At 44.2% G+C, this 26855-nt stretch overlaps 1 protein-coding gene and 1 non-coding gene across 4 annotated transcripts in view; both read left to right on the top strand.

The window, feature by feature from the left end:
- The window catches only part of STIM1 (stromal interaction molecule 1), a 203816-nt gene that overhangs the window by 118440 nt on the left and 58521 nt on the right, over nt 1–26855 (top strand). For all 3 annotated transcript variants that reach the window (XM_056116075.1, XM_056116077.1, XM_056116076.1), the window contains exon 3: nt 21980–22094. In XM_056116075.1, coding sequence (XP_055972050.1) covers nt 21980–22094 — 115 coding nt within the window. The remainder of the gene's footprint in view (nt 1–21979; nt 22095–26855) is intronic.
- On the top strand, nt 6887–7044 carry LOC130025571 (U1 spliceosomal RNA). Its single transcript, XR_008792711.1, has one exon. It is a non-coding gene; the product is annotated as a U1 spliceosomal RNA (small nuclear RNA).

The following is a 26855-nucleotide window of genomic DNA, read 5'->3' as shown; positions in this document are numbered from 1 at the left end:
TCCTCCCCACCCCCCATCACCCAAGCCTACCTCAATAGCAGGTCCTAAATAATTTATTTTGTATTGCTTGTATGAATAATCTGCTGAAAATGATCAAAGTTTCCTTAGAAGAAGGTGTGTGAAGATTGTTGCATCTCAGCCTGGAGTTATTAGGCCCTTGTATAAAAGATTTACTAGCAAATAAATTACTAAATAATCTAGCACTGTCTAGCACTGTCCTCCCGTTGTTCATCGATTTGCTCGAGGGGGCCCAGTAGTGTCTCTATTGTGAGACTTGTTACTGTGTTTGGCATATTGAATATGTCACGGGTAGCTTGCCAGGCTTTGCTGTGCGGGCGAGATACTGTTGGTAGCTTGACGGTACCGAGAGGGGCAGAGGAATTGAACTTGGGTTGGCCGGGTCAGCCACGTGCAAGGCAAACGCCCTACTCGCTGTGCTATTGCTCCAGCCTACTAAATAATAAATTTACTAAATAATAAATCTAACCTAGTTAGATTTACTAAGGCTGATACAGGTTGAACTTTTTGTGCTTATATATATGTGTGTGTGTGTATACATATACACATTTATATACATATATGTATGTATATATTTAAATCAAGATCAGTAGCCTACTTCACACCCCATCCAGTGTGGTGTGCTTCTCCTGGTATGTCAGTGGTGTAGCTTATGAAATGTGATGCAGCTGCAAATGTGACCACATGCTTCAGAAATTCTAAAATTTTAAATAGTTCGATACAGCTGGAATTAAGTTTTTAACTGGAATGGTGACTTTGGGGTCCAAAGGCATGTCTGCAGCTTGTTGCTCTCTTCCAAAATTTACTCGTGAGTCTCTGAATCATGGCCGCAAATGAGCCTATATGGTGCCAGAGGCAATCTGTGGGCGTGACTGCTAGGATCCCAGAACAGGGAGACGGAGGTCTCCCATTCCTGACCCTCTGAGAGCCTGGAGATTTTGGTTACAAAACCTGCGTACCTATTTTTTTTTCTGCAATTCACTCATGGTTGAGTCTTGTCCTAGCCTGTGAAGATCGGCCATGAGCATGGCAACAATCGAGTTCTGGAGGTTTTTGACTGCCAGGGCTCTGTTGGGGCCGGTGGAAGGACTCTTCCCCGGATATGAAGTGCCCCAGATACGAGGTTCAACCCAGGCAGGGTCTGGAAGCATGTCTCAAGAGTGTGAATTTTCTCTCTTCATTTCCTCCATTCCTAACTTTGATAGATATATGAAAGTCCAAACTGCCATTTTTTTTCTAAAAGCAGAGATTTCTGTTTAGCTTGGTGACAGCTAGACTGGTATGTAAAGCATTTTCTATACTGTTTCTCCACTAGTGTAGAAAGCCTGTGAGAACCCCTGAACAGCCTTGAGGTTCTGTCCCTACCTTCTCCTCCCCACTGTTCTCCTCCCTCATTGCCTTCCTACCTTCCTGCCATCCTGCCTCTAGGGACCTGAATCAAATGTTTAACTCATACCAGACCTAGTTCTTTGTTGAAGATGTTGAAAACAATGACAAAGTGAGCACTGTAGTTTTTTTTCCCCTTAATATTTTGGTTACACTTGGCTGTGCTTCTGTTTTGTTTTTGTGTTCACCATACCTGGTGGTATTCAGGGATTATTTCTGGCTCTGCGCTCAGGGATCAGATGCGGCAGGGCTCAGGGAGGCCAAATGGAATGCCAGGGATCGAACTTGACTGTATGCAAGGCAAATGCCCAACCTGCTCTACTGTTGCTCTATTTACTCATGGCTTGTTTCTGGCTCTATGCTCAGGGATAGTTCCTGGTGTTGTTTAGGGGCCTGTAAATCATATCAGGGGTGCAACCCACATGCAGACCAGTGCTTTACCATGGTACTGTCTCTCTAATCCTAGCACTGGTTTTATTTTATTGGATACACCGTGTGCTTAGACCCTCCCTCTTCCTGTGGCTGCTACCACTCTGGTTCCTGGGAAGCAGAGCCTTCTTCTTCCTGTGGTACTGGTATACCCAATCCTGAATATAGATTTCCTGTGTTTCCTTTTTGTGCAACACTGGAAGGCTGGAGATTTTGCTTGTTTCTTTGCTTATGCATCTGTATTTATTTTGGGGGAAGGGAGGCTCCCAGTTGGTGCTCAGGAGGTCTACCCCCATACCCCTTGACTCTTGGACAGATGGACTTTGGGTTCATTGCCCAAGGATTGAGGATGTTGCTCAGACCTTGTGATGCCTGGAGGTCCTGGGGGAAGGGGAAGCTTTAGGGCGTGCGCCGATGCCCTTAGGAGCCATGTGAGTGCTGAGATTCAAACTTGGGATTCAAACTCTCAGACCCTGTTTGTTTGTATTTAAAAATTCACCATTTGAAAGTAGAAAATAATGTAGCTTACCCCAACAACTTGCTCGAGTGGGCCCAGTAACGTCTCCATCATGAGACTTGTTGTTACTGTGTTTGGCATATCGAATATGTCATGGGTAGCTTGCCAGGCTTTGCTGTGCGGGCGAGATACTCTCAGTAGCTTGCTGGGCTCTCTGAGAGGGGCGGAGGAGTTGAACCCGGCTTGGCCAGGCTGGCTGGATGCAAGGCAAACACCCTTCTGCTCTGCTATCGCTCCAGCCCCTACCTTCATTTTTAAATAGAAACTTGCTTCATATATTTTTCTTTTGAACCATTACATGGTACTGTTGTCTTCACCTCCCAGACAAGGTTCCGAGAGAGCCTGGGGACTGTGCACCCTCTGAATTCAAGTTCTGTGGCTTTACACATGCATTCAATACTAATTTTTGTGCTTTTTTTTTGAGGTTTGTGCTCCTTTCAGTTGTGTTCATACATGTGCCAACTGGTGCTTGCACTTGTACTTGAGACACACAGGTTGTGGTTGTGGTGCTCGTGCAGGGTGAGCTAAAGTGTCTACTCATGTGTTGCCAGGGTTTGCACCCTTCTTTGTGGTGCTCACACACACTAGCCGTTGTGCAGCCAGGGATTGCATATGAGAAAGCTGCCAGCTTTGTTCTCAGTGCATGTGGGGCACCTGGGATTTGAACTTGTGACCATCCAATTGCCAGGCAGGTATTTGGAACTCCTGCGCTACTTCTCTAGGTAGGCCCTGGACATTGACTTTGTCTAAGCTTGGTCTGTGGGTGTGTGGAATAGTGGTGGAGTGATTGCTTTACAGACATGAAGCTGGGAATCTGACCACTGTCCAGTGTGATCCCAGCTGCACTGCCCTTTGTGATTCCTGGCACCCCACAAACAGGCATATGGCGACCATAACTGTGTGTGTGTGAGCAACACTGCAGTACCCAGAGGGCACCAGAACTAAGTATGTGTGACCTACCCACTGCCTCCAGTCATCGAAAAAGGCATTAAAATATTTGGTTACAGAAATCGAAATGTGCTCTTTGGACTTGAGTTCAAATCTAAACTTCGAAATGTGCTGGCTGTAAATAAGCCTAAAGCTGCATTTTCATCTCTAAAGCAAAGATGAAAATTAGATGCTCTTTGTCATTGACAAGCCTGCAGGTTACTGAGAGAGGCAGATACCTAAACTGGCAGTGACAGTAGTACAGCTTAAGGGCCCTACTGTTGAGCACGAAGATGGTGAGAGTTTCTTGTGGAATAAGCATAAGGTAATCTATCATTTTTGTTCCAGCAGAAGACACATTGCCAGCCAGCACTCGGGGAAGGGTACCCCTTACTAGACAAGCTGGGCTACACATCAGAAGGAGTAGGCATAGTTTGCAATCTGTCCCAGTGCCTTAGCCAGATACCGGAGAAGGCAGCGGCTCCCCAGATGGTACCACTCATGTTTCCAGGAAAGCCCAGACGGTGATTTGCTTTAACAGACAGGGAAATTCTTTCGCAGACTGTTGTTTTCCTTCCTCCTCTTTTTGTTGGTGAGTCTGTGTTGTCTGTTTGGGATGTCGGTCCTGTTAATGACAGGAATTAGTGATACTTGAAAAGTGTTTCTGCATATGTGTCGATATACCTGTATGTGCCCTTTGTGCGTATCCTAATGTCTTCCTATTTGTATGTCTCATTCTGTATTAAATGCGTCTGTGTGTATGACAGGAAGTAAAAGGAGGGGCCAGGGAGATATAGGTCATTGGACTGGAGCACATGCTTTGAATGCAGGAGACCTGGATTTGATCCTGGTACCTCACGGTTCCTTGAGCACAGCTGGAAGTGACCCAAATAAAAAACAACTGGAAAAAAAAAGAAAAGAAAAAGGAAGTGAGGGATAGTAGGAACACAGAGTCAAGGAGAAGGGAGCTGAGAGAAAGCTAGAAAGGTGAGATGAGACCAGGGAGAAGGACAGCAGCAAAATATTAGGTTGCAGAATAGTGTGCAGGGCCTTGGAGTTAAAGAAGAATCAGAATAATCAGAAACTCACAGATGCCAGTAGTTTAGCAGGATCTGGACCATACAGAGCTTGCCTGGCAGTCAGAAGTATTAAGCCAATGAGGAAGAAAAGCCCCAATTTTGGTTTTAAGCTTCTGACTTTTTTTCCTAAGGAGGCATTGGTAGCTGACTCTCAAGGCCATGCTTTCCTTCAGTTCTTTCTGGTGCGTGAGAGTTTGTCTGTCTGTACATGTGTGAAAATCTCTGTGCATATCTGTGTCTGCATGCACGTTCCATTCAGTGTACTTCATGGTATTAGAATTGGTTTCCAGTGCAATTTCTGATTTACTTGAGCATCAGTGACCTGCCCCTTATTGTTCTTGATTTTTCTCCACTTTAAAAAAAAATCTTACTTCTCCAAATATATTTACTATCTTTCCTGTGCTGGATGCTTGATATTATTTGATATGCAGAGAATAATGAAGAAGGTAGGTTTTCTACCAGGAAAGGACTCATAGATTAGCAAGGCAGAAAGACATCCTGATGCATGGAAGTGTTGTGATCAGCACCATGCTGTAGCTTTGGCAGCGTAGGAGAGTTAACCCATCTCAGAATGTTGTCTGGAAAGACTGCACTGAAGTGATACCTAGATGAATTGTTGGAGATGAGTAGGATGTATCTTCAATACAGAGGAGAGAAGGATATGCCACGTGGAGGAATGAGTGTGACATCCTTAGGAATCTGTGTCACTGTTTCTTTTTGTTTTTATTGTTGTCTTTTAATTTTTGGGCCACACTGGTGATACTCAGGGGTGACTCCTGTGGCTATGTGCTCAAGAATGACCCTTGGCTGTCCTCTGGATACCATATGTGGTACCAGGGATTGAATAGGAGTTGACCGCATGCAAGGCAAGCACCTTAATTGTTTTTTAATTTTTGAGCCATACCTGGTGGTGCTTGGGCCTTTCTCCTGGCTCAGTGCTCAAGGATCACTCTTGATTGTGCTCTTGGAAGCTATGGGCTGCCTTGTGCCACATAGGAACCCGGAGTATCCACATGCAAGGCAAATACTTTAAAGCCTAAACTATCTCTCTAGCCAGTGTTTCTTTCTTTTGGAGGTGGGGGGAGCGGTGAAGGGTGAAGGGGCACATCCGCAGTGCTCAGAGCTTATTCCCTAGCTCTGTGCTCAGATTTTCTCCTGGTGGGCTTGGGGAACCACATGGGATGCCTGGGATCAAAATTAAGTCAGCTGCATGCAAGGCAAGCACCCTACCCACTGTACTATCTCTCTGGCCCCTAAAGTATTCTTTCTAAACCATATTGCTGTATGCAGATTTCAACAACGTTATCAAACTTTTCCACACCCTGTGGCCAGCAGTTCAGGCCCTTTCAGAGGCATGCACCATTTCAGAATGTGGCACTCTACAGGTGAGAACTTTGTTCCTTTTCACCCAACCACCTGGTGTCTTGAGAAGAAGGAGCTGATTATTAAAAGTTGTGCAGACTCAGAGGTTGAGTGCTGCTTCATTCAGGACATAACCATTCTCCATATTGTGAGCTCCCTGCTAGGGCACCTAGATTCTGAAAGTGTGTTCAAACATTTGTAAAGCGTCATTTACATACAGGCAGTGTGAGAGACTGCCTTCAAAAGTCTCAGTGTTTTTCATGTTCAGGCTCAAAATTATATTATATATGGCAGAGATGGATTTGAATTTATATCTATGAGATTTTTTTTTAACCCCTACGTGACAATTTACAGATCTTTTGATATCTTTATGGTGACTGAGCTCCCTGATCAGTTGAGAATTGAAAATTCATTTGAACCCAAAAGGAGAGAGAGAGCAAAAGGGAATGCCCTGCCACAGAGGTGGGGGGGGGATAAGGTGGGGGTGGTGGGAGGGATGCTGGGATCATTGGTGGTGGAAAATGGGCACTGGTGGAGGGATGGGTACTCCATCACTGTAGGACTAAAACGCAAGGACAAAAGTTTGTAAGTCTGTAACTGTACCTCACAATGATTCACTAATAAAAATTTTTTTAAAAAAGAAAAGAAAATTCAGTTGAGGGTTGTAGAGATAGGCTGAGTGCATGTTTTGCTAATGGGAGGCCCTGGTTTGACCCAGCACAACACAGTTCCCTGAGAACTACCAGAAGTGGCTCCAGAGTACAGAGCTGGGATTAGCAGAAACCTTTGTTCAGTGACATCCTGGTTCAGGAACTGAGTATTGGTGGAGGGGTGGCTGTAGCCTCAGGTCGTCATGACTTGCCTCTTCTAGAATATAATTGGTGTCTTCGCAGTCAGGCAGACAGAGCAGACTGGGGACCATTATCCACTGACACCTATTAAACCCTTACCGGTGAATGGAACTGTGCGGAGCAAGGAGACCCACTTCTTGGCTGGATTTCCCTCAGAGTTACTCTTATCAGCAGATAAACAAGTGCTGACCTTCTCAGGCACACAAGCCTGCAGCTGGGAAGAGGTGGGAAGGGGGGACAGGGAGCTGTGTGTTCTTGACTGTACCAGTTTGGAGAGAAGTTTCTTTCTTTTTTGTTTACTTGTATTTGGGGGTGAAATACTTACCTGAGAGGGGAGACACCATGATCACGTAGGTGGTTTTCCCAGGGCAAGTCTTATTCATCGCACTCCGGATATGCTGACCCCTGTGATTTCCCCAAATGTGGGAAACTCTACCACTGTTTCCCACAGCGGGTAGGGTATTTGCCTTGCATGCAGCTGACCCGGGCCGACCCAGGTTCAATTCCTCCACCCCTCTCAGAAAGCCTAGCAAGCTACCAAGAGTATTCCACCTGCACGGTAGAGCCTGGCAAGCTCCCTGTGTTGTATTCGGTATGCCAAGAACAGTAACAAGTCTCACAATGAAGACGTTACTGGTGCCCGCTCGAGCAAATTGATGCGCAACGGAAGGGCAGTGCTACAGTGCTACAGTGCTTGTATTTGGGGCCATCCCTAGTGGTGCTTTGGGACTGTGCAGTGTTGGGTTTGAACCCAGGCCTCCTTCATGGAAAGCGCATTCACCACCCATTGAGCCAACTCGTCTGCCTGAGTTTCTATCTTCCTGATGTGGAAAGTAGGTGGGAAAGTGAGGAGGGAACAGGTGCTTGTTCAAATACTATAGACTCACTGGTTTAATAGATCTTCATAAGGAAATGTTTCTTTGTATGCCCTTTGGACCACGCCAGAAAAAAATATTTTTTTAAAAAGACTTTTAGTTTTGGTTCCAGGCACTAAACCCAGGATTTCATGCATGCAGAGTATATATTCTCCCACTGTATCACAACCCCAGTCCTTCATTGCTTTCTTTCTTTCTTTTTTTTCCCCCCCCAATTGTTAAAATATATACGATAGGGCTGGAGATGTGGACCAAGTAGTAGAATATATGTTTTGCGTGTGTGAGGCCCTGTGTTTTATCTCTCGAACCATATAGCCTTCCAACCACCCACCAGGTATAGTGATGGTAGCCCTCAACCACCCCAGACCTCAGCCACAGGTGGCTCCCAGTACTACTGGTTTGAACACTGTAGGAACTGGCTCCCAGTGCTCCATTTAGGTTGATCCCTACTTAAAAAAGAAGAAATAAATTCTACATAATGTGAAATTTACCATCTTAACCTTTCCTGGGGGTGGGGTGGGGATGGGGAGTTGTGCCTCCCAAGCAGTGTTCCTATGGCTCTGGATTCCCAGGGATGGCTCAGGGACTCCAGGGCCACCCCTGGCAGTGTGAGTTGGGAGTGATTGTCACGTGGTTCTTGGGTTGGACTCAAGTCCAGGTGCATGCATGTGCCCCCTGCCCACTGAGTACCTCCCTGGTCCCTATCTTAACTACTTCCAAGTGTACCGTTTTTTTCAGTGGTATTAAATACACTCACTTGTGCCCCCATCATCCATCTCATTACTCTTCATCTTGTCCTAAGACTTTAGATGATTGCTATAATAAGTAATTTTATGCCTCCTATGTGCGAGGCCCTGGGTTTAATTCTAACTCCAGGGCTGGGAAGAATTTCACCAGTTTTGTGGGAGTGTGGTTCTATGGAGCATCTCACTTAACAAGTCAGATGTTCTCTCTAACTCATTAGTTTTTTTAGACCTCCTTACTTATAATGCATTCTGTCCAGTGCTGTGTTCATTCTGTTCATCCTATGTAAATGTGTCAGTATTGACCCCAATTAAAAAGTTAATCCTTTCTCTCTGGGAATATCTTAAAATTAATGATCTATTTCTATCCTCCTTTTTAAAACAAAGATTCCCCAGCCAGCAGTCTTGGGCTATCTTGAATACTTTGGTCTTAATAGTTAATAAAACAGAGATGTCAGAGTTCCAGTCTTTGTCATTTTGGCAAGATACCTGGCCAGTTGCAACCATAGTTGCTACCTCAAGGGTTTGACCTGTGTCACTGCCTTTATCATAGTCTGAGGACATCAACAATGATTCTTTGGGGGCCGGAGTGATAGCACAGTGGGTAGGGCATTTGCCTTGCATATGCATATGGCTGTCCCAGGTTCAATTCCCACCATCCCATATGGTCCCCGAGTACTGCCAGGAGTAATTTCTGAGTGCATGAGCCAGGAGTAACCCCTGTGTATCACTGGGTGTGACCCAAAAGGCCAAAAAAAAAAAAAAAGAAGAAAGAAAGATTCTGTGACAAGGACTGAGCTCTTCATCATTGACCTTAGAGTTGATTCTCTGTGTCTATATATCTGGGTGCTAGAAATGTATAGTAATAAGTGGAAAGATGAAAATTGCTTTTTGGGAAGAGGTTCCATGAGTGGTGGAAACAGCCATGTAAATAGAGGAGGAGCCTACAGTAGGAGAAGTAAATACTGTAATAAGTTAGTAGAGGAGGAAAACCTATGTTAGTTTTAGTCACGTGCAGTATTGCTGACATGTAATCTGGGTATGAAGTGATGACTTAATGTAACCAGAAGTATTTTAGGTGAGGGAATATTGTGTGTAAAAATAAAAGATTGGGGCCAGGGATGTAGCTCAGCAGTAAAACACTTGCTTTGTATTTGTGAGACCCTGGGTTTGATCCCTAGCACTGCAAAAATACATAAATAAATAACAACAACAACAAAATCCTAAAGTTTGTGGAAAATCTGACATTATCAAGGAGTTTCAAGTAATGTGTTATGTCACTTGGATGTAGAGTATGGCATTTGGTGTGACCAAGAAGGGAGATAGGGATCAACCTGTAAGAATCTTGCCTGTCTTCAGCAGGAAGCTTGGCACCGGGGCAGGAGTGAGTGAGATTAATTAGGGAAGGGAACACTAGGCCAATGGAGGAGGTGAAAAGTGGATGCCACAGAGGCAGGCTTGGGGGTGGGAGGAAAAGTTGGGGACATTGGTGGAGGGTAGTGGGCACTGGTGAAGGGATTGGTGTTGGAACAATATACACTGAAACTCAATCATGAATATCTTTGTAACTTTGTAATCCATGGTGATTCAATTTAAAAAATCTAAAATAAAATTGAGAAAAAGAACTTTGCCTTAGTGAAATTTTTATTTAGGACCAAAGCTTTCAAAGAACAACAGAATAGAATAGAAATGACCTTAGAGATAACTAGATAGATTACAGTTTGTCATATTATCTCTGCTGCTGATCGCTTGGCTTTCTATTGCAAGCATTTAAGAAATAATTTATTTTCTGCCTCATCTATGGCCCCTCTTTACATATGAGAGAGAAGTGTCTCTATAAACTAGAATGCGGTTAAGTATAAACATCATTAAAATTTTTTTTGTTATACGTATTTATTGAATCACTGTGGGAAAAGTTACAAAGCTTTCAGGTTTATCTCGGTCATACAATGATCAAACACCTTTCCTTTCACCAGTACTTACTTTTCACCACCAATAACCCCAATATACCTCGCTCCCATACCTCCCAATGCCTGTGAGGCAGATGATTTCTACTTAACTCTCTCTCTACTTTGATTACATTCATTATTTTGACAAAAGATGCACCATTATTGTTTAGAATTTTCCAACAATCAGAACTGCTGAAAAGGCAGTGTGAAATAATTTGTTTTATATAGCTGGTTATGAGAACCATATGATGTCGCGCGGCCGCTATCAGATTTTGGATTTCTGATATTCTACTAATTAAGTCTGGAGGAATTTCTGCCAAGAACCAGAAAATTACGAGATTGGTTTCTGTGTGTCTGGTGCTATGGCCATGCTGGAGAGCCGCTTGTGTGGGGCAACTCGTGGCCTCAGTAGGGGGTGAAGGACGAGCCGGTACCACCACCCTTCCCATGAGGCTTTAGTTGCCCTGTCACCTTGGGCTCATACCTGACTTTCCAATAAGCTCTGAGGCAGCAGCCACCTTGCTGGGGGTGGGGGAGAGGGAGAGGTGGGGGAGGAGGCGGAAGGGAGAGACACCCTTTCCCTCCTGGGGAGGCATGGCGCTGTAGTTTCATGCATAATCCATTCACTTTTCTGCCACAAGCTGCTGGACTCTAGATTAAGTCCTTTTGCCTCTAGAGCCATGGCCGTGCCTGAGAACTGCTTGTGGGGGGCAACTCGTGGCCTTGGTAGGGCGTGAAGGATGTGCTAGTACCGCCCCCTTCCCATGAGGCATTAATTTTTTTTGTATTGAATACCATGAGATAGAGTTACAAAGTGGTTCATGATTGGGTTTCAGTCACACAATATTCCAACATCCATTTCTTCACCATACACTTAATTTTTTATACCCTTCTTTTAATATATTAATATGTTTAGGAGGAGTTTGTGCCACACACTGTTCTAAGCTCTGTATGTTAATTAGCTCATTTATATTATCATCAGTGTGAGGATATTAAGAAGTTTTGTATGGCTTTTACCTCATTTTACAAATTAAGTGCATGCTGCATTGACAATAAGGGGTAGAACCAGGCTTCACACTTTGTCAGTGTAACTCTGTAATCCTGCCCTATGTCATCATGCTACATTGAGTTCAAGCTATGTAACTCTCTGGCTCCTAGTCAAATATTTTTACTTTAGATTGACAATTTAGGAACTTTTTCTTTCTGTCGTGTAGTTGACATATATGCAATGACTAGCTAGTAAGCTGGGCACTCTGCTGGGTGTTGTCGGGCAAACTCAAGTGAGAGCTGTTCATTTATTTAATAACCACATGCTCTGCTCTGTACCAGGCCCTATCGTTGGACGTGGGTTTACAGAACTAAATTAGTTATTCATTTAGACATTTCAAAGAATTTGCAAGATGCTGGGTAAAGAGATAAATGGCAAATAAAAATACAGTTTCTATATTTGATCTGCACAGGAGGAGTAAGAGGGAAGTAATTAAAAGGTAATTTAGTATAATGAAATAGGTACTGTCATAGATACATATCCTGAGAACTTAGAGAATAAATAGGATAGGGCAATTAACTTGCCTGAGTGAGGTCTGGAAAACTTCACTGTGGCACCTTACTTTTTCTTTAGCAGATAAAGAGGGAGAAGACATTTTAAAGGGGGCATCTTATATAAAGGCTTAGAGGCATAAATAACTTGGTTTACTCAGGGAGCATGAAGTCACTTGATGTATCTGGAGCAGATGTTGACAAACTTTTTCAATAAAAGGCTAGATAATCATTATTTTTGGCTTTCCTAGCTATACAATCTCTGTCACAAATAATTGTCTGTTAAAAATAAAACCCCAAGGCAAAACAAACTTAGCTGTGCCTTTGAGCACAAAAATAGCTCTAGACAGTATATAAATGAGTGAGACTGTGTTTCAATAAAATTTTATTTATGAACACAAGCAGTAAGATGGTTGCTGATCCCTGGCCATAATTTTTTTTGCCACTGATCTGGAGTTGAGTTATGTGATAGGTAGGGACGGAGTCTAGAAAACTGATTAGAAATTAATTTGGGCTAAAGGGTGTTGGGAGGATCCTCCCAGGATGGGAGAAGCATGCTGAAAGTAAACTATAGACCAAACATGATTGCTACTCAATGCCTCTTTTGTAAACCACAACACCCAAAAGGAGAGAGAGAACAAAAGGGAATGCCCTGCCACAGAAGCAGGGGGGGTGGAGGGGACCTGGGGGGGGGGGATACTGGGACCCGTGATGGTGGAAAATGGGCACTGGTGGAGGGATGGGTACTTGATCATTGTATAACTGAAACCCAGGCACAAAAATTTGTGAGTCTACAACTGTACCTCATGGTGTTTCACTAATAAAAATTTAAAAAAAAAAGAAATTAATTTGGGCAAGAAGTTTATCTGTGAAAAGTCAGCGAGTCAAATAAAAAGCTTTGACTATGAGATCAAGAAGCCAAGAGTTTATTTCATAGGTAATGGGAAGCCAGGGAATTTTAAGTAGATGCTGTCGTGATGCAGTTAGATTTATACTCTTACAGAGAGATTATTCTAGTTACTGGTATAGTAGATGGATGGCAGGAGTACAGAAGGTGCAAAGGTGAGCTGGGAATGACTCACTTAAGCACTGAATGGATAGAGCAATAAAAAGGACTGGCCTTGAGTAGCAGCTGCTGGTCGCACTGACTGGCTGCTGCGTCCCTGAGGCATTCCTGCCTCTGCACTGTGCAAAAAAAAAAAAAAAAAGACATTCAGAGCTGATGTAGCTCAAGTGTAGGGGTCTTTTCTAGATGTTCAAGAGGTGAACAGTTGGGAAGATTCTCAGATACGGGACATGTGTTTTGTGGGTTCTAAATGTGGTGTGTGGGGAGAAGTGGGAACAGACTGATGTGCTTTGGTTGGAGAGAATGCAAGAGAGGAGTGGGGAACAGAAAGGGGGACGGAGGAGTTATTGGTTCTAAGGAAGAACAGGAAGTTTGCCTAGGTCCCAAAGATACACAGCGCCCCTGTGGGCTTGACACTGATGGATTCTTTACCCTGATGGTTCTGGCTGTGTTGCCTGTGTGGGGATTTGAGAGAAAGAAGCCAGTCCTCTTCATTGCTCACGCCCACACCCCTTCAGTAGTGCTTCACACTTCGGATGGGGTTGCATGCTCTGAACCATCACCAGGAAGATCACTTTTCTGAGCTCATGGAGCTAAAAATACCAAGTGACAGCTGGTCCCTTGGCTTTTCAGAGTGCCATTGAGCTGTCGCTCTAGCCTGTGCTGCATTCCCCGCAGTAAGGCAAGACTTTTAGGGAGCTTCCTCAGACCTTCCTGAGAGAAGAGCTGCTTGTTCTGAGTCCAAAATAGCAAATAGCAAAATAGCAAATCCTTGATAGGGCAGCCAAAAGCATGTTTTGTTTTTGCTTTTTTATTGCTTTTAAACTTTGCCTGAAACCAGACCGTTGCTATTTTCTGGATGTGGGGCAATGTTCAGAATACTGTGAGAAACCCTACCTTGGTATATTGGGTATTGGAGTTCAGTACTCCAGTTCAGTATGTCATTCTTGTATTCTTTGTCCCCTAATCCCCCCTTTTTTTGTTTTGTTTTGGGCCACATCGAGTGGTGCTCAGGGCTTATGCCTGGCTCTACAATCAAGGATCACTCCTGGCAAGTCTTAGGGGACCATTTAGAGTACCAGAGATCCAATCAGGGTCAGCCATGGGTAAGGCAAGCATCTCATCCACTGTGCTATCCCTCTAGCTCCTTAGAGAAATATTTTTAATTTTATCTTTTCCCTTTTATCTCTCTTCTAAATTTCTTTTTTTTTTCTTTTTGGGTCACTCCTGGAAATACACAGGGGTTTCACCTGGCTCTGCACTCAGGAGTTACTCCTGGCAGTGCTCAGGGGACCATATGAGATGCTGGGAATCGAACCCGGGTTGGCCGTGTGCAAGGCAAACGCCCTACCCGCTGTGCTATCTCTCCAGCCCCTTCTAAATTTCTTTACCCCTTTCCATTCGCTCTTGCTGCTGTTGTTGCAAAGGCCAGAGATTGCACTCATGCCTAGCTGTGGTGCTTATACTCTGTGGTGCTTTACCGGGGTGGGTTGTTTGTGGTACACACATACTTGACTGTAGTATTTACTAAGGTCATACTCCTTTAGTTGTGGTGCTCATGCACATTCTAGTTGTAATGTTCATCAGGGTTGACAGCCATGTCAACATGCTCACACATGTGCATGCCAGGGGTGATACCCTCTTAGTTGTAGTTTTTGCCTATAGCACAGCTGCAAAACACTTGCAGTACCAGGGACCAAGACTCAAAGCTGCCAATGGCCAACAGCAGAGCTGCCAGGATGGCATTTTGCACACGCAGTGGTACTGTGGGCTGACTTATAGCCTCATGCCTACATGGCAGGCAGCTCTAAGCCACAGAGCTGACCCCTCAGGGACACAGTGGAATTTTTTTTTTAATCTATAGGCTGTTTGCTATATAGCTCAGTGATTGGAGCATAGACTCTGTATGTATGTACAGAGCATGATTGGAATACATGCTTTTTATGCTCTGTATATACTTTAGCTCTGTGAGCTCTGTATGTGCACCCCCAGTTTGATCCCTGGAACACACAGACACACACAGACATACACACATACAATGCACATCTTCTCCCTGACCCAAATCTAAAGATCTAGGAACACTGAGCTTCAGGAAGAACTTTAGAAATTTTATTTTGGAGAGACTTGAGCGCTGCAACTTGACTTGAGCACCTCTCCCTGGCAAGCAATCACTTTCTTTTTGTTTCATTTTTATTTTGGTGGTGACTTTTGGGCCATACCCAGCTGTCTCCTTGCTCTGAGTTCAGGGATCACTCATGACAGGGCTAGGGGTACCATATGATGTTCAGGGGATCAAACCTGAGTCAGCCTCATGCAAGGCAAGTGCCAAAGCCAGTGTATTTCCTCTCCAGTCCTAAGCACTTTCTTCTTATGTACAGTGTTAGTTTGTGAATTAATTTAATATGTAACATTTCATAACAATGCTTATTTACATTTTACTTAGGATAGAATGGGCTGGAGTGATAGCATAGTGGGTAGGGTGTTTGTCTTGCACGCGGCTGACCCGGGTTTGATTCCTCCACCCCTCTCAGAGAGCCCAACAAGCTACCGAGTAGTCTGCCCGCATGCAAAGCTTGACAAGCTACCGGTGACGAATTCAATATGCCAAAAACAGTTAACAACAAGTCTCACAATGGAGACGTTACTGGTGCTCGCTCGAGCAAATTGATAAACAATGGGAGGACAGTGCTACAGTGGTAGGAAAGAATATCAATAATCCAAATGAAAGATTTTATCTGAGCATGTATGTTATAATTTGGGGGAGCTCAGAGGTAAGAATAGGTGCTGAGAGAGTTCGTGAGGCTCTCAGGTACCCCCACTGTACCCTCACTCCATCTGCTCCTGCCCCATAGGCAAGCTCCTGGCAAGAGTCAGAGCAGGGCAGCAGCTGTCCCTTCTGAAGAGACTGTGTGAGCGGCGCTGCTCCCATCACTCTCAGGGCCTCGTGTGGGCGTTATTCAGCCCCCACTGCTCCGTTATAATAGCCCTGTCCTTCAGAGACGCAAAGAAGAGTTTGTGATTTCTGGTTTACATAAAAACACTTGGCATGTTTTTTGTTTGTTAGTTTGTTTTATGTAATTTGGCATGTTTTAAAGTATATTGCTTGTGATTATTACTGGAAGGAAGCTAACGTGAGAATATAAAAGGCGAAAAAGCAGGGCTGGAGCAGTAGTAGAGTGGGTAGGGTGTTTGCCTTGCCGACCTGGTTCAATTCCTGGCATTCCATATGGTGCCCTGAGCAAAGCAAGAAATAAAAAAGAAAAAAAGTTCTGTGATCAGAAGTGACTCTCTTGAGTTCTGCAGTACGGTTCATACTCTTCTAAGCCTTATTTTATATCTAGCTCCCCTACCAAACCATGTAACCTCTGACACAAGGTTTCACTTACCCAGTCAAAAGCAGGGGCTAGAGTGATAGTACGTGTTTGCCTGGTACTCGGCTAACCTGGGTTCAATCTCCAGCACCCCGAATGGTCCCCTGAGTGTAGTTCCCTCCCAAAAGCAAACAGAGATGAAAATGTGATCCTGTTCTACCTCTATTCAAATTCCTTTGACAGTTTACACCTCAGATTAAAAGACCAAGTTCTTGGGGTCAGAGGGATCGGACAGGATGGAGTGTTTTTCTTTCATGTGGCCAACCCTGGTTTGAATCCCTGGCACCACATATGGTCCCCTGAGCTTCCAGGGGTCAGTTCTGAACACAGAGCAGGAATAACCTTCGAGCATTACCTGGTATTGCATGGTATCCCCAATCCCACACTGCCCAAATAATGTGAAAGTCATCTCAAGTGACCTATGTAGGCCTTTATGGACTGGATTTCTGTTGCTTCCCTGAGTTCATCCACCATTACTCTTCACCTCATTTATTTCTTTAGCTTTACTGGTTCTCAGGGCTTACTCCTGACTCCCTGTTCAGGGGAGTCACTCCTGGAGGTCCTTAGGGGGCCAACTATGGTGCCAGGGGTCAAATCCAGGTCAACTACATGTAAGGCAAATGCCTTAAACCTTGTACTACCTCTGTGGTGCCACAAAGTCATCTAAGATCTTAATAAGATCTTCAGTGAATCCTTCAATTAAAACGACAAACCACAGACACTACTGCTTTTGGCTTTACCTCCTCCTGGCTTTATATAAATTATTGCTTTTCTTATCCAAATGGGGTGTTAGCTCAATGAGGACAAGGATCTGAATCTGTTTTCTTTGCTGCTTATTCCATCTTTAGTGTCAGGAACCATGTCTGATTCATAGGAATCATGTATTTGTTGAACAAATGAGTGAACAAATGAACAAGTGAATGAATCAATTTCTTTCCCAGACTTTTAATTTTAGACTTCTTTTTGTTTATCTTGGGGCCATACCTGGCTATGCTCGGGTTACTCCTAACAAGCGCCTTAATCACTATACTATCTCTCTGGCCGCCAGCTTTTAGAACCCTGTCTTCCCTAAGGTGTTCCGATATCTGATGTTGAAGGTCTTGTGGTCTCATCATATCTGTCCCTAGTGAGAACAATCAGGCTGCAAATAAAAATAATCAAATTTATCTTTAGATTAATTTTGAAAAACACGACCTAAGACTGACTGGAACTATTCTGAAATAGAAGAGCCACGAGAAGAGGATGCTCAGATATTAGATGTTTTTCTGAAACGTAAAAAAAAAAAAAATACAAAGAAATAGTCCATGCTAGCTTATGCTTTTATAAGCAGAAATATGGTTTAGTGCAAATGACAGAAGTGTGGAGATATGCCATTTTTATACAGACATGGAAGGACATTTTTGTGGAGGGTGGTAGGCTTCCAAGCAGTGCTCAGGAGTTGGGGCCCCACTGGAAATTCATAGCCAGCTAAAGGAGTGGTTTGATTAAAGGGCCTGATGATGCTGTGCTTTATAGGTCCTCTGGTGCTGAGGACTGCAGGGCCCCAGGGCAGTGATGCTTAAGGGGTCAGATGGCGCCAGAGATTGAACCTGGATTCAGTCTGACCACTCTATCTTCTGGTACCATAAGGACTTTATAATTATTATTTTTTGTTTATCTTGGGGCCACACTTAGTAGTGCTCAGGGCTTACTCCTGGATCTTCATTCAGGGATGGTCATTCCTGGTGGACTCAGGGGACTTCATCGGGCTCCAGGGATCAAATCTGGGTCACGTACACTTAAGGCAAGTGCCTTCCCATCTGTTCTACCACTACAACCCCTGCAAGGGCTTTATTATTAAATAACATTTTATAAAAAGTAATGAAAGACCGGGTAATGAATGACTTGGAATAACTAGATATAAACTTGGAGGAAGATGTTAAGATTTACAATTTATATCGTAATTAAATTGAATGTCAGATGGCCAAAAAAGCTGATTATTTAAAAATCTAAAAATATCTAAGTTTACTTTCTGAAAATTGTCAAAATCTCCTCTCTCTAAACCCTTCACCAGTCACCTATTTAATCTTTACTGAAAAGTAGATTTTCTCAGTGCTGGTGGTGGGTCGAGTGATGGAGTGCTTGCCTTGCCGACACGTGGCTCCTGGCACCATCTCACATGCCAAGTGCTGTTCTCATCCCCGAGGCACCGCCATTTGTTATCCCTTCATGACACAAAAAAAGAATAAAATCTCCAGTGCAGAGTGACTAACTGTGCGTGTGCTCCATACTAGAGTGTGCTACTGGGCGGGAGGGAGTGCAGAGGTTAAGGGTTTTGCCTTGCATGCAGTCTACTCCACTTTGATCCCTGGCACTATAGATGGCCTCCAAAGCTCAGAACTGGGAGTAACTCTAAGCTCTGATAGATGTGATCCAAATCCCCTGTGCACCCCAAGAAGTGTGTGCAATCCTGGTGGGCACTGACATTAAGTGGAAAGGAACTGCAGCTCAGCATGCAACCCCCCAGCCCCACCTAGTAAGTACCACAGCTGAGTATGTGTCACCCTCCTCATCACAATAGCAAAGGATGGGAAGGGGGGAGGGGGAAGAAAATTACAAAGAAAACTTCAAGTAGATTTCCTTAGTGACTGGGGATAAGGCTCAAGTGGTAGAGCACAGGCCTAGAGTATAATGAGAGTCTCTGGATTGGGTCACTGGTACGACCACCCACCCTGCCCTGTTTAGTATAGCTGTGGTGTCCCCTGAACACTGACCAGCTGGCCTGTACTGCTGGCCTGAGCCTAAGGCAGTGGCACCTATGTATCAGCCGTGCTGCACTCCAGCTAGGATTCAAAGTAGATTTCTTAATTGTAAACAAGAGATTAGGGGAGCTGGAGAACCTTGACCACAGGTGGTGTTTAGTTATGGCTCAGAGAACACAAAGAATTGTTAACATTATGCATGTGAATACTGCTTTCACCTCCACACCTCCCCAGAGGCCCTTCCTTTCCTGCTCCAGTCCAGCCTATGGAGTAGTACAGCTAGGTCATACTGGTACCTCAGGGAGTTGGATGGATTAGAACTACACTCCAGCTACAGAACTTAGCTGTATAAAGCCATTTAAGTCTAAATTATTTTTTTAACCTATCTTTCTCTCTCTCTCTCTCTCTCTCTCTCTCTCTCTCTCTCTCTCTCTCTCTTTCTGTTTTTGGGCCAGTCATGGTAATGTTCAGGGGTTACTTCTGGCTCTGCACTCAGGAATCACTCCTGATGGTCTTTGGGGGACCATGTGGGATGCCAGGGATCAAACCTGGGTTGGTTGCGTGTAAGGCAAGTGCCCTACCTGTTGTACTATCTCTCCAGCCTCAGAAAAGGTTTATTTCTTAAAGTCATACTTGCCATGTTATGAGTACTCTGTGTGTTTAGTTGTGACTGTTCGGACCGATATTGAACATTTCCATCATTGCATTAAGTCGTGTTAGACAGTGCTCTGTTATGTTATGGATGTTGCCAAGCTCCTTGTGCTCAGCATATATACTCTGTCTAGGTTGAGAGTATACGTGTGAACTCTTTGCAAACTTGTCTTCTGAGTCATTGAGAATCAGTGTCGAGGGTTGTGAAGACAGCCCAAAGAGATGGAGAACCTGCTGTGCCTGAGGGAGGCCTGGTTGATTCCCTAGCACATATAAAAAGGTAAAAAGGTAAAGGCCCTCCCGTTGATCATCGATTTGCTCGAGCGGGCCCAGTAACGTCTCCATTGGAGACTTTGTTGTTACTGTGTCTGGCATATCGAATACTCTCGGTAGCTTGCCGGGCTCTCCGAGAGGGGCGGAGGAATCGAACTCGGGTCGGCCATGTTGGCCGCTTGTAAGGCGAACGCCCTACCGCTGTGCTATCGCTCCAGGGCTCATATAAACACACATATATACGCATGTGCACATGTGGTGCCCAATGCATGCAAGACCAATGGGAAAAAATTACCTATTCATTATGAGTCTAGGGAACCTGGGTCTATACTGTCCATCATCTATTCCTTTAGTCAGTAACTTACTGACATTACCCAATTCTTTCCTGGATCTTGGGATAAAGAGCTATTTCCTGCAAGTCTTACATGTTATATATACCTACACATTTTACCAAAAGGTGTGCTTTTGTGAGGTGATGATCAGATTGCATCTTTCTCCCATGGCCGGGGCTGCGGGGGGTGGGGTGGGGGTTCTGTGTAAAGCACTTGTCAGTGTTCAGGCCTGTATATGCTAGTGAGGGCAAGGCTCAATCTGAGTTTCTGTGAGTTTAATTACCAACTAAATTTCTAAAAGGTTTTTTTTGGGGGGAGGGGGGTTGCAGAAGGATGGCCCACACCAATTTAATAATTTTTAAAAATTTCTTTGCTGTGTTTTCTTATTGTAAAAGTATATTATGAAAAGAATTCATACCAGAAAAGCCAGCATATGGAGCACAGGGCAAAAAGTTGGGCTATAAAGATAGCTATTTGGGGTTGAATACTAAATTCATTACTTATCGACTGTAACCTTGAACAACAAACTTTCAGTTATTCAGTGTTGCATAGCACACTTCTCCAAAACTTAGGGGCTTAAAACAGCTATTAATTTTATTTAATTTTATTATGTATCTGCCATCTGGGCTTGGCTTAGCAGGGACAAATCATCTGCGTCCTCTTGCATCAGGTGAGGTGACTTAAAGTCTGGGGATTGTAATCAGTTGAAGCCTCCATCTCTTGTATTGACTTCTGGGCTGGAAAATATGAACACTTGGGGATCTGTCTCTTAAAAGTCTTTCCATATGACCTCTTCAGCACAGAAGGTTTGGGATAAATACATTTATTTCATACATATTACCTCATCAAGACTTTTGTCCCCCAAAAGAGAAGAACCAGATGGAATTCATGTGGCCTTATCTTTTCTCTAGAAAATAAAATTATTTTTATTTATTGATGAAACATTGGTTTATATGACTACATAGAATTTCATGGCTCTTCAAAAATATATTGCCATACCACACCCACCATCAGACATACATACTGCTTTTCTAACAGCCTTGGAAGTCATTCTGTTTCACTGGTGCCACATTTTCTTGTTGGAAAATGAGCCATTAACATTTGGCTCTATTCAAGGGGAAGGAAATTCACCTTTTGTGGAAAGAATTGTGGGATGTATATAAACTCTCATAAGCACTGTCCTCCCGTTGTTCATTGATTTTCTCGAGCGGGCCCAGTAACGTCTCCATTGTAAGACTTTGTTGTTACTGTGTTTGGCATATCGAATACGTCACGGGGAGCTTGCCAGGCTCTGCCATGCAGGCGAGATACTCTCAGTAGCTTTCCGGGCTCTCTGAGAGGGGCGGAGGAATCGAACTCAAGTCGGCCCTGTTTGCTGCATGCAAGGCAAATGCCCTACCGCTGTGCTATTGCTCCAGCCCATAAACTATCATAACAAATAAAATTTAGCCTCTGTAGTTTTAAGATGTCACTGATTTGAAGAAAATTGCATCAACTCTGAGAATATCTGTCTTATTTGTAAAATGATTATGATTGTATAGATGATATGAAAAGATATTATAGAAGTTCTTGGAATTTTGTTTAGTCTAATATTTCCAGTAAGACTTCCCTCTTGTTTACTGTCATTTATTATCTCTCCATAATAAAATACTATGAAGAAGGAATTCTTTATTCATATTCATTTTCCAAGTAATGTAATAAAAGAAAGAGGAACGGGGGTGGGGTGGGAGGCAGTTTAGCTGGCCACTAAGGTGTATGCACATAGAAGGATTCCAGAAGGATAATAGACCCTGTGTTGATGACCTGCAGGGAGATCTTGGTGGGTGGGCACCCAGGTATCTTCTGTGACATGTGTGCTTTTCTCTTGCAGTTCCTGAGAGAGGACCTCAACTACCATGACCCGACAGTGAAACACAGCACCTTTCATGGCGAGGATAAGCTCATCAGCGTGGAGGACCTGTGGAAGGCCTGGAAGTCCTCAGAAGGTAATTAATAGGCAGCCTGATCATCACTCCAAATTGCTGCCAGGTTTAGAGAAGAGAAGGCATAGGCAGCAGCTTGGTCTTAAAAGGCCATGAACAGATGAGATACTTAGGAAAGGAAAGGGAAGATTATTGAAATGGCTCTACGTACAGTCTCTGAATAAGACTGAGTATAGACACGGAATGGGAGAAGATGCTCTCAATAGAGGTTCACAGGAGGCCCAGGGTCCCCACTGAACAATTCTCAGCCAACTGGGCTGTTGGTTTGGCTCACGGGCCCGGAGAGGCAGTGCAGCTAGTGCACTGCAGTTGCACTCTGGGATGTGCTGAAAGTCTCCAGAGCCACACCTGGAAGCACTGAGTGGCTTCGAGGGCTGCACCTGGCAGTTCTCGGGGAACATGTGCCTGTAATTGGACCCAGATCAGGCACATGCCAGACATACACTCTAACCACTGCACTGACTCCTGGCTCTCTGCACTAGAATTCTTAGAGATTGCATTCTATCTCTACACCTTTTTTGCCAACACGCACCCTCGTTGAGCTTCTGTTACATCTCTGGAGATTAGGAGTTTGCTTACCTATTGAGCCAGTGTCCCCCTGAGTTCCTCTTTTATAGATAAGTAACCCTAGTTCTTTGGAGGAAACATGTTTCTCAGCCTTCTCTTCAGCTTTGTGCCCTGCCTGTGAACACTTGGTGATATCTGTCTCAGCCCATGAGTCCTAGAATTGGCTGCAGATTCCCAAGTATGGTTAGATCAGCACAGAACCCAGCAGGACTGGCTGCCTCGCTCTGCACTCTGATTAGGCTGGTGCCTTCAGCGGTCATTTCACTCTGCTGACTCATGTTGAACTGATCACACAAAAACTTTAAATGGTTTTCATGTATAAAAACACTAAGCCAAGACTAATTCTTTTTTCTTTGTTGGGTTCGCGTCACAGTTCTTAATTTCTGAACATGCCTAATTGTGTAAGACTTACCTGGAATGGGAAAGGGCTTTTGTTTCCTTTTCATTTGTATGTGTGACTAGAACTGCCATTGATATTAGCAAGTGTGGAGGTAATCTCTTCGCAGCATCTCTTAGGATAGGCATTAAAGTAAGAAGGGTTTATTACATAAATGACTGCCCAAGTTCCTGGGTTTGCGTCAGTTTATGAAGTTATTTTTTCATTAGACAGAGTGGACAGAGAACTTAGACCTGTACCAATGCTTTTTCAAACTATCTTGGTTGAAAATACTAGTATGGTGACTGTTATGGTGGAGATCTGTTTCTATTGGAATGAGGCTATTTCTATGTTTGTTTGAATTCTGGGGCCAGTACAGAATTATCATACTGTACTGCAATAGTACAATGGGTAGGGTGCTCACCTCTCACATAGCTGACCCAGCCTTGATTCACAGTACCCATACAGTCGCTTGGGCACTGCCAGGAGTAAGCCTGAACACTACTGGGTATGGCCCCAAAACCAGAAAATTTTTTTAAAAAGATATTCCTTTGAGGGGGCTGGATTGATAGCACAGCGGGTAGGGCATTTGCCTTGCACGCAGCCAACCCAGGTTCGATTCCCAGCATCCCATATGGCCCCTCGAACATCACCAGGAGTAATTCCTGAGTGAAAAGCCAAGAGTAATCCCTGTGCATCGCCAGGTGTGACCCAAAAAGCCAACAAACAATAAAAAAATTCCCTTGGATATTAGATCTGGTAGAGATACTATAATGTGGATTAGGTACTTAAGAACAACGTTCTAATCCTGGTTCTGGACTGATAGACCTTACCTCTTTTATTAATTTAGAAGATGTGTTAAGTTACTATGTTGATAGCTTTCTGAAAAAAAAACATTTTTTATCATTTTATTTATTGAATCACCGTGAGAGCAGTTACAAAGCTTTCGGGTTTAAGTCTCGGTCATACAACAAAACACCCGTCCCTTCACCAGTGCCCATTCTCCACCACCAAAAACCCCAGGATACCCCTATCCCACACCCTCCCCCTACCTGTGGGGCAGATGATTTCCACATTACTCTCTCTCTCTACTTTGATTACATTCACTATTTTGACACCAGACCCACCATTATTATTTGGGATTTTACCCCAACACTCAGATCTGCTGAAAAGGCAACTGTAGACAATTTGTTTTCTATTGCTGGTTATGAATAGCATATGATGTTGCGTGGCTGCAGTAGTGACCGCATGATTTTGAAATTCTGAAATTTTAACAGTTAAATATGGAGGGATTTCTACGAAAGCCTGCTGGGTTCCAAGATTTGTTCCTGAGTCTCTTGGATCATGGCCGTTAAGCAGCTTGATCAGGAGGCAGAAAAGCCGTTCATGGGCAGTGACTTGGGGTCTGGTTGGGATGGGGAGGAAAAGGCCGGCTCTACCACCATCCCATGGGTCCCTGCATATCTCATCACTGAGGGCCCAATCCTGACTATCCAGTGGCCTCTGGAGGATGTTGGCCACAGAGCTGCCCAGAGGGAGCAAGAGGAGGGACAGCACCCTTTCCCCCTGGGTGGCCTGGCAACAGTAACCTACTGCGGGGTTCAGACGCATTTCTGCCAAAAGCCGTTGGGTTTTGAGATTTGTTTCTAAGTCTCTGGGATCATGGCCGTTAAACGGCTTGATCAGGAGCCACAGAGGCCGTTTGTGGGCGGTGACTCAGGGTCTCGTTGGGGTGGGGAGGAAAGGGCTAGCTCCACATCCATCCTGTGAGGCCCCACATGACTTGTCACTGTGGGCCCAAACCTGACTGTCCAGTGGCCTCTGGAGAATGATGGCCACCAGGCCGCCAGGGGGAACTGGCCAAGGTATGAAACCTATTCCCACCTGGGGTGGCCCGGTGCCAGTAACTTACTGCAGGGACCGGACACATTTCTGCTAAAAGCCATCGGGTTTCGAGATTTGTTTCTGAGTCTCTGGGATCATGGCCTTTAAGCAGTTCGATCAGGAACCAGAGAGGCCATGCCTCCAATTATATAGCTGAGCCAGAGGTGGTTTGTCGGTGTGTCTCCCATATACCTAACTTTTGGTTGTTTACTTTCTTGGTATACTTTGCCCCAAGTTTTTGGGGTCTGGCCAAAGGCACAGCAGCAATTTTGGGGTATCTGGAAATCTGAAGGCGCCATCAGGCTGCTGATGCACTCACCTCACAGGTACAGATTGACCTGCTGGTGGCACCATACCCACTCTGAAAATCTTTAGAAGCTGTTTTCCTTGTAGGGGCTTTGCTTTAATAACTGAGCAAATCAGCAGTACACTATCTTGCACCTTCCCCCAGTATTCCACCAACAAAATAATTTAGAAGCAACAGTCAGGAAAAGTGTGGATAAGTAAGCAACAATAAGCAAAAATTCAATCTTCTAGTGACACATTTTATGTGTACCTCAGTCTCAGGGCCAGCAAACCTTATCTCCTATAGAAGGGTTAGAAACATGTTTACTTTTTAAAAGGATAGAAATATGTCCTTTCTTCTTCTGGGGCAGGGAAACACTATCGCTTTCTGCTAGATATGCAAGTCATGTTGGTTTGCTGATTGCACATGAGTAGGAAGACTTTTTTCCCCCTAATTTTTGGGTCACCCACAGCTATGCTTAGGGGCTATTCGTGGCTTTGCATTAAGGGATCACTCCTGGCAGTGCTCGGGGGATATTGGGATTGAACCTGGGTTGGTTCCATGCAAAACAAGTGTTTTACCACTGTAACATGTCTCCAGTCCCTGGAAGGAACTTTTTTCTACCCTCCTGATCTTAATTAAAAAGGTTTCTCTGTATTAGTGTTCATACTGCTGATGGAGAGACCAAAGAGTGAAATGATCTTTATGATTATACTGGAATTTCAAAGAAAATATTCAATTTTACTTCACTTGTAATCACTTGTCATCCCATTGTTCGTTGATTTGCTTGAACGGGCACCAGTAATGTCTCCATTTGACCCTGCCACGTGCTAATGTAGCCCAATGGCGTCTTCTCACTCCAGGAACATGAAGAGCATCAAACCATTTGTTCAGGGTCTTGATGAAGAAATCTGACCATCTCGTAGGTGGGCAGCCAGGTGTTTTTTTTTTTTGACGTCCCGTGGAATCCAGTTGGTAATGGCTCTAGTCGAGCAGTCATCTCCAAATTGCATTACTTGTCCAGCTCATCTGATTTTCGACACATTGGCAAATGAGACAGCGTCCCTGATCCTCGATCATAGATGGAGGTCAGAACTCCAGATTCCTTCTCTCACTTGAGTGAAGTGTGATTTTCCAAGTATAGCTCTTTCGATTCCTCTTTGGGTGACCCGAATAGCATTCTCATATTGTTTTTGTAGGGCCTAGGTGTCTGAGGCGTATATTAGTGCAGGAAGAATGGTAGAGTTGAAAAGATGTGCCCAGAGCTGGAGGTTTTTCATCCTCTTAACAATTTCTTCGACGCTCTTGTAGACGTTCCATGCCACTCTTTTCCTCATGTGCAGTTCTGGTGCCAAGTTATTCCTCATGTTGAGTTCTTGACCCAGGTACACATAACTGCTGCATTTGGAGATGTTCGTTCTGTTGAGAGCAAATGGAATGTTAGGAACTAGTTTGTTTTTCATGAACATTGTCTTGGTGAGATTCAGCTGCAGTCCGACCTTTTCATATTCAGAGTCAAAGTTGGCCAGCATTTGTGCTGCTTGGCTAATGTTTGGTGTTATTAGAATGATGTCATCAGTGAAGTGGAGGTAGTGTAGTTGCCAACCATCTATCTTCACTCCCATTTCTTCCCATTCCAGTCGTCGCATGA

This window comes from Sorex fumeus, unplaced genomic scaffold (assembly GCF_029834395.1).
Source record: "Sorex fumeus unplaced genomic scaffold, SorFum_2.1 ptg000030l, whole genome shotgun sequence".
NCBI classification, from domain to species: Eukaryota; Metazoa; Chordata; class Mammalia; order Eulipotyphla; family Soricidae; genus Sorex; species Sorex fumeus.
This window is presented reverse-complemented; position numbering and strand designations above follow the sequence as displayed.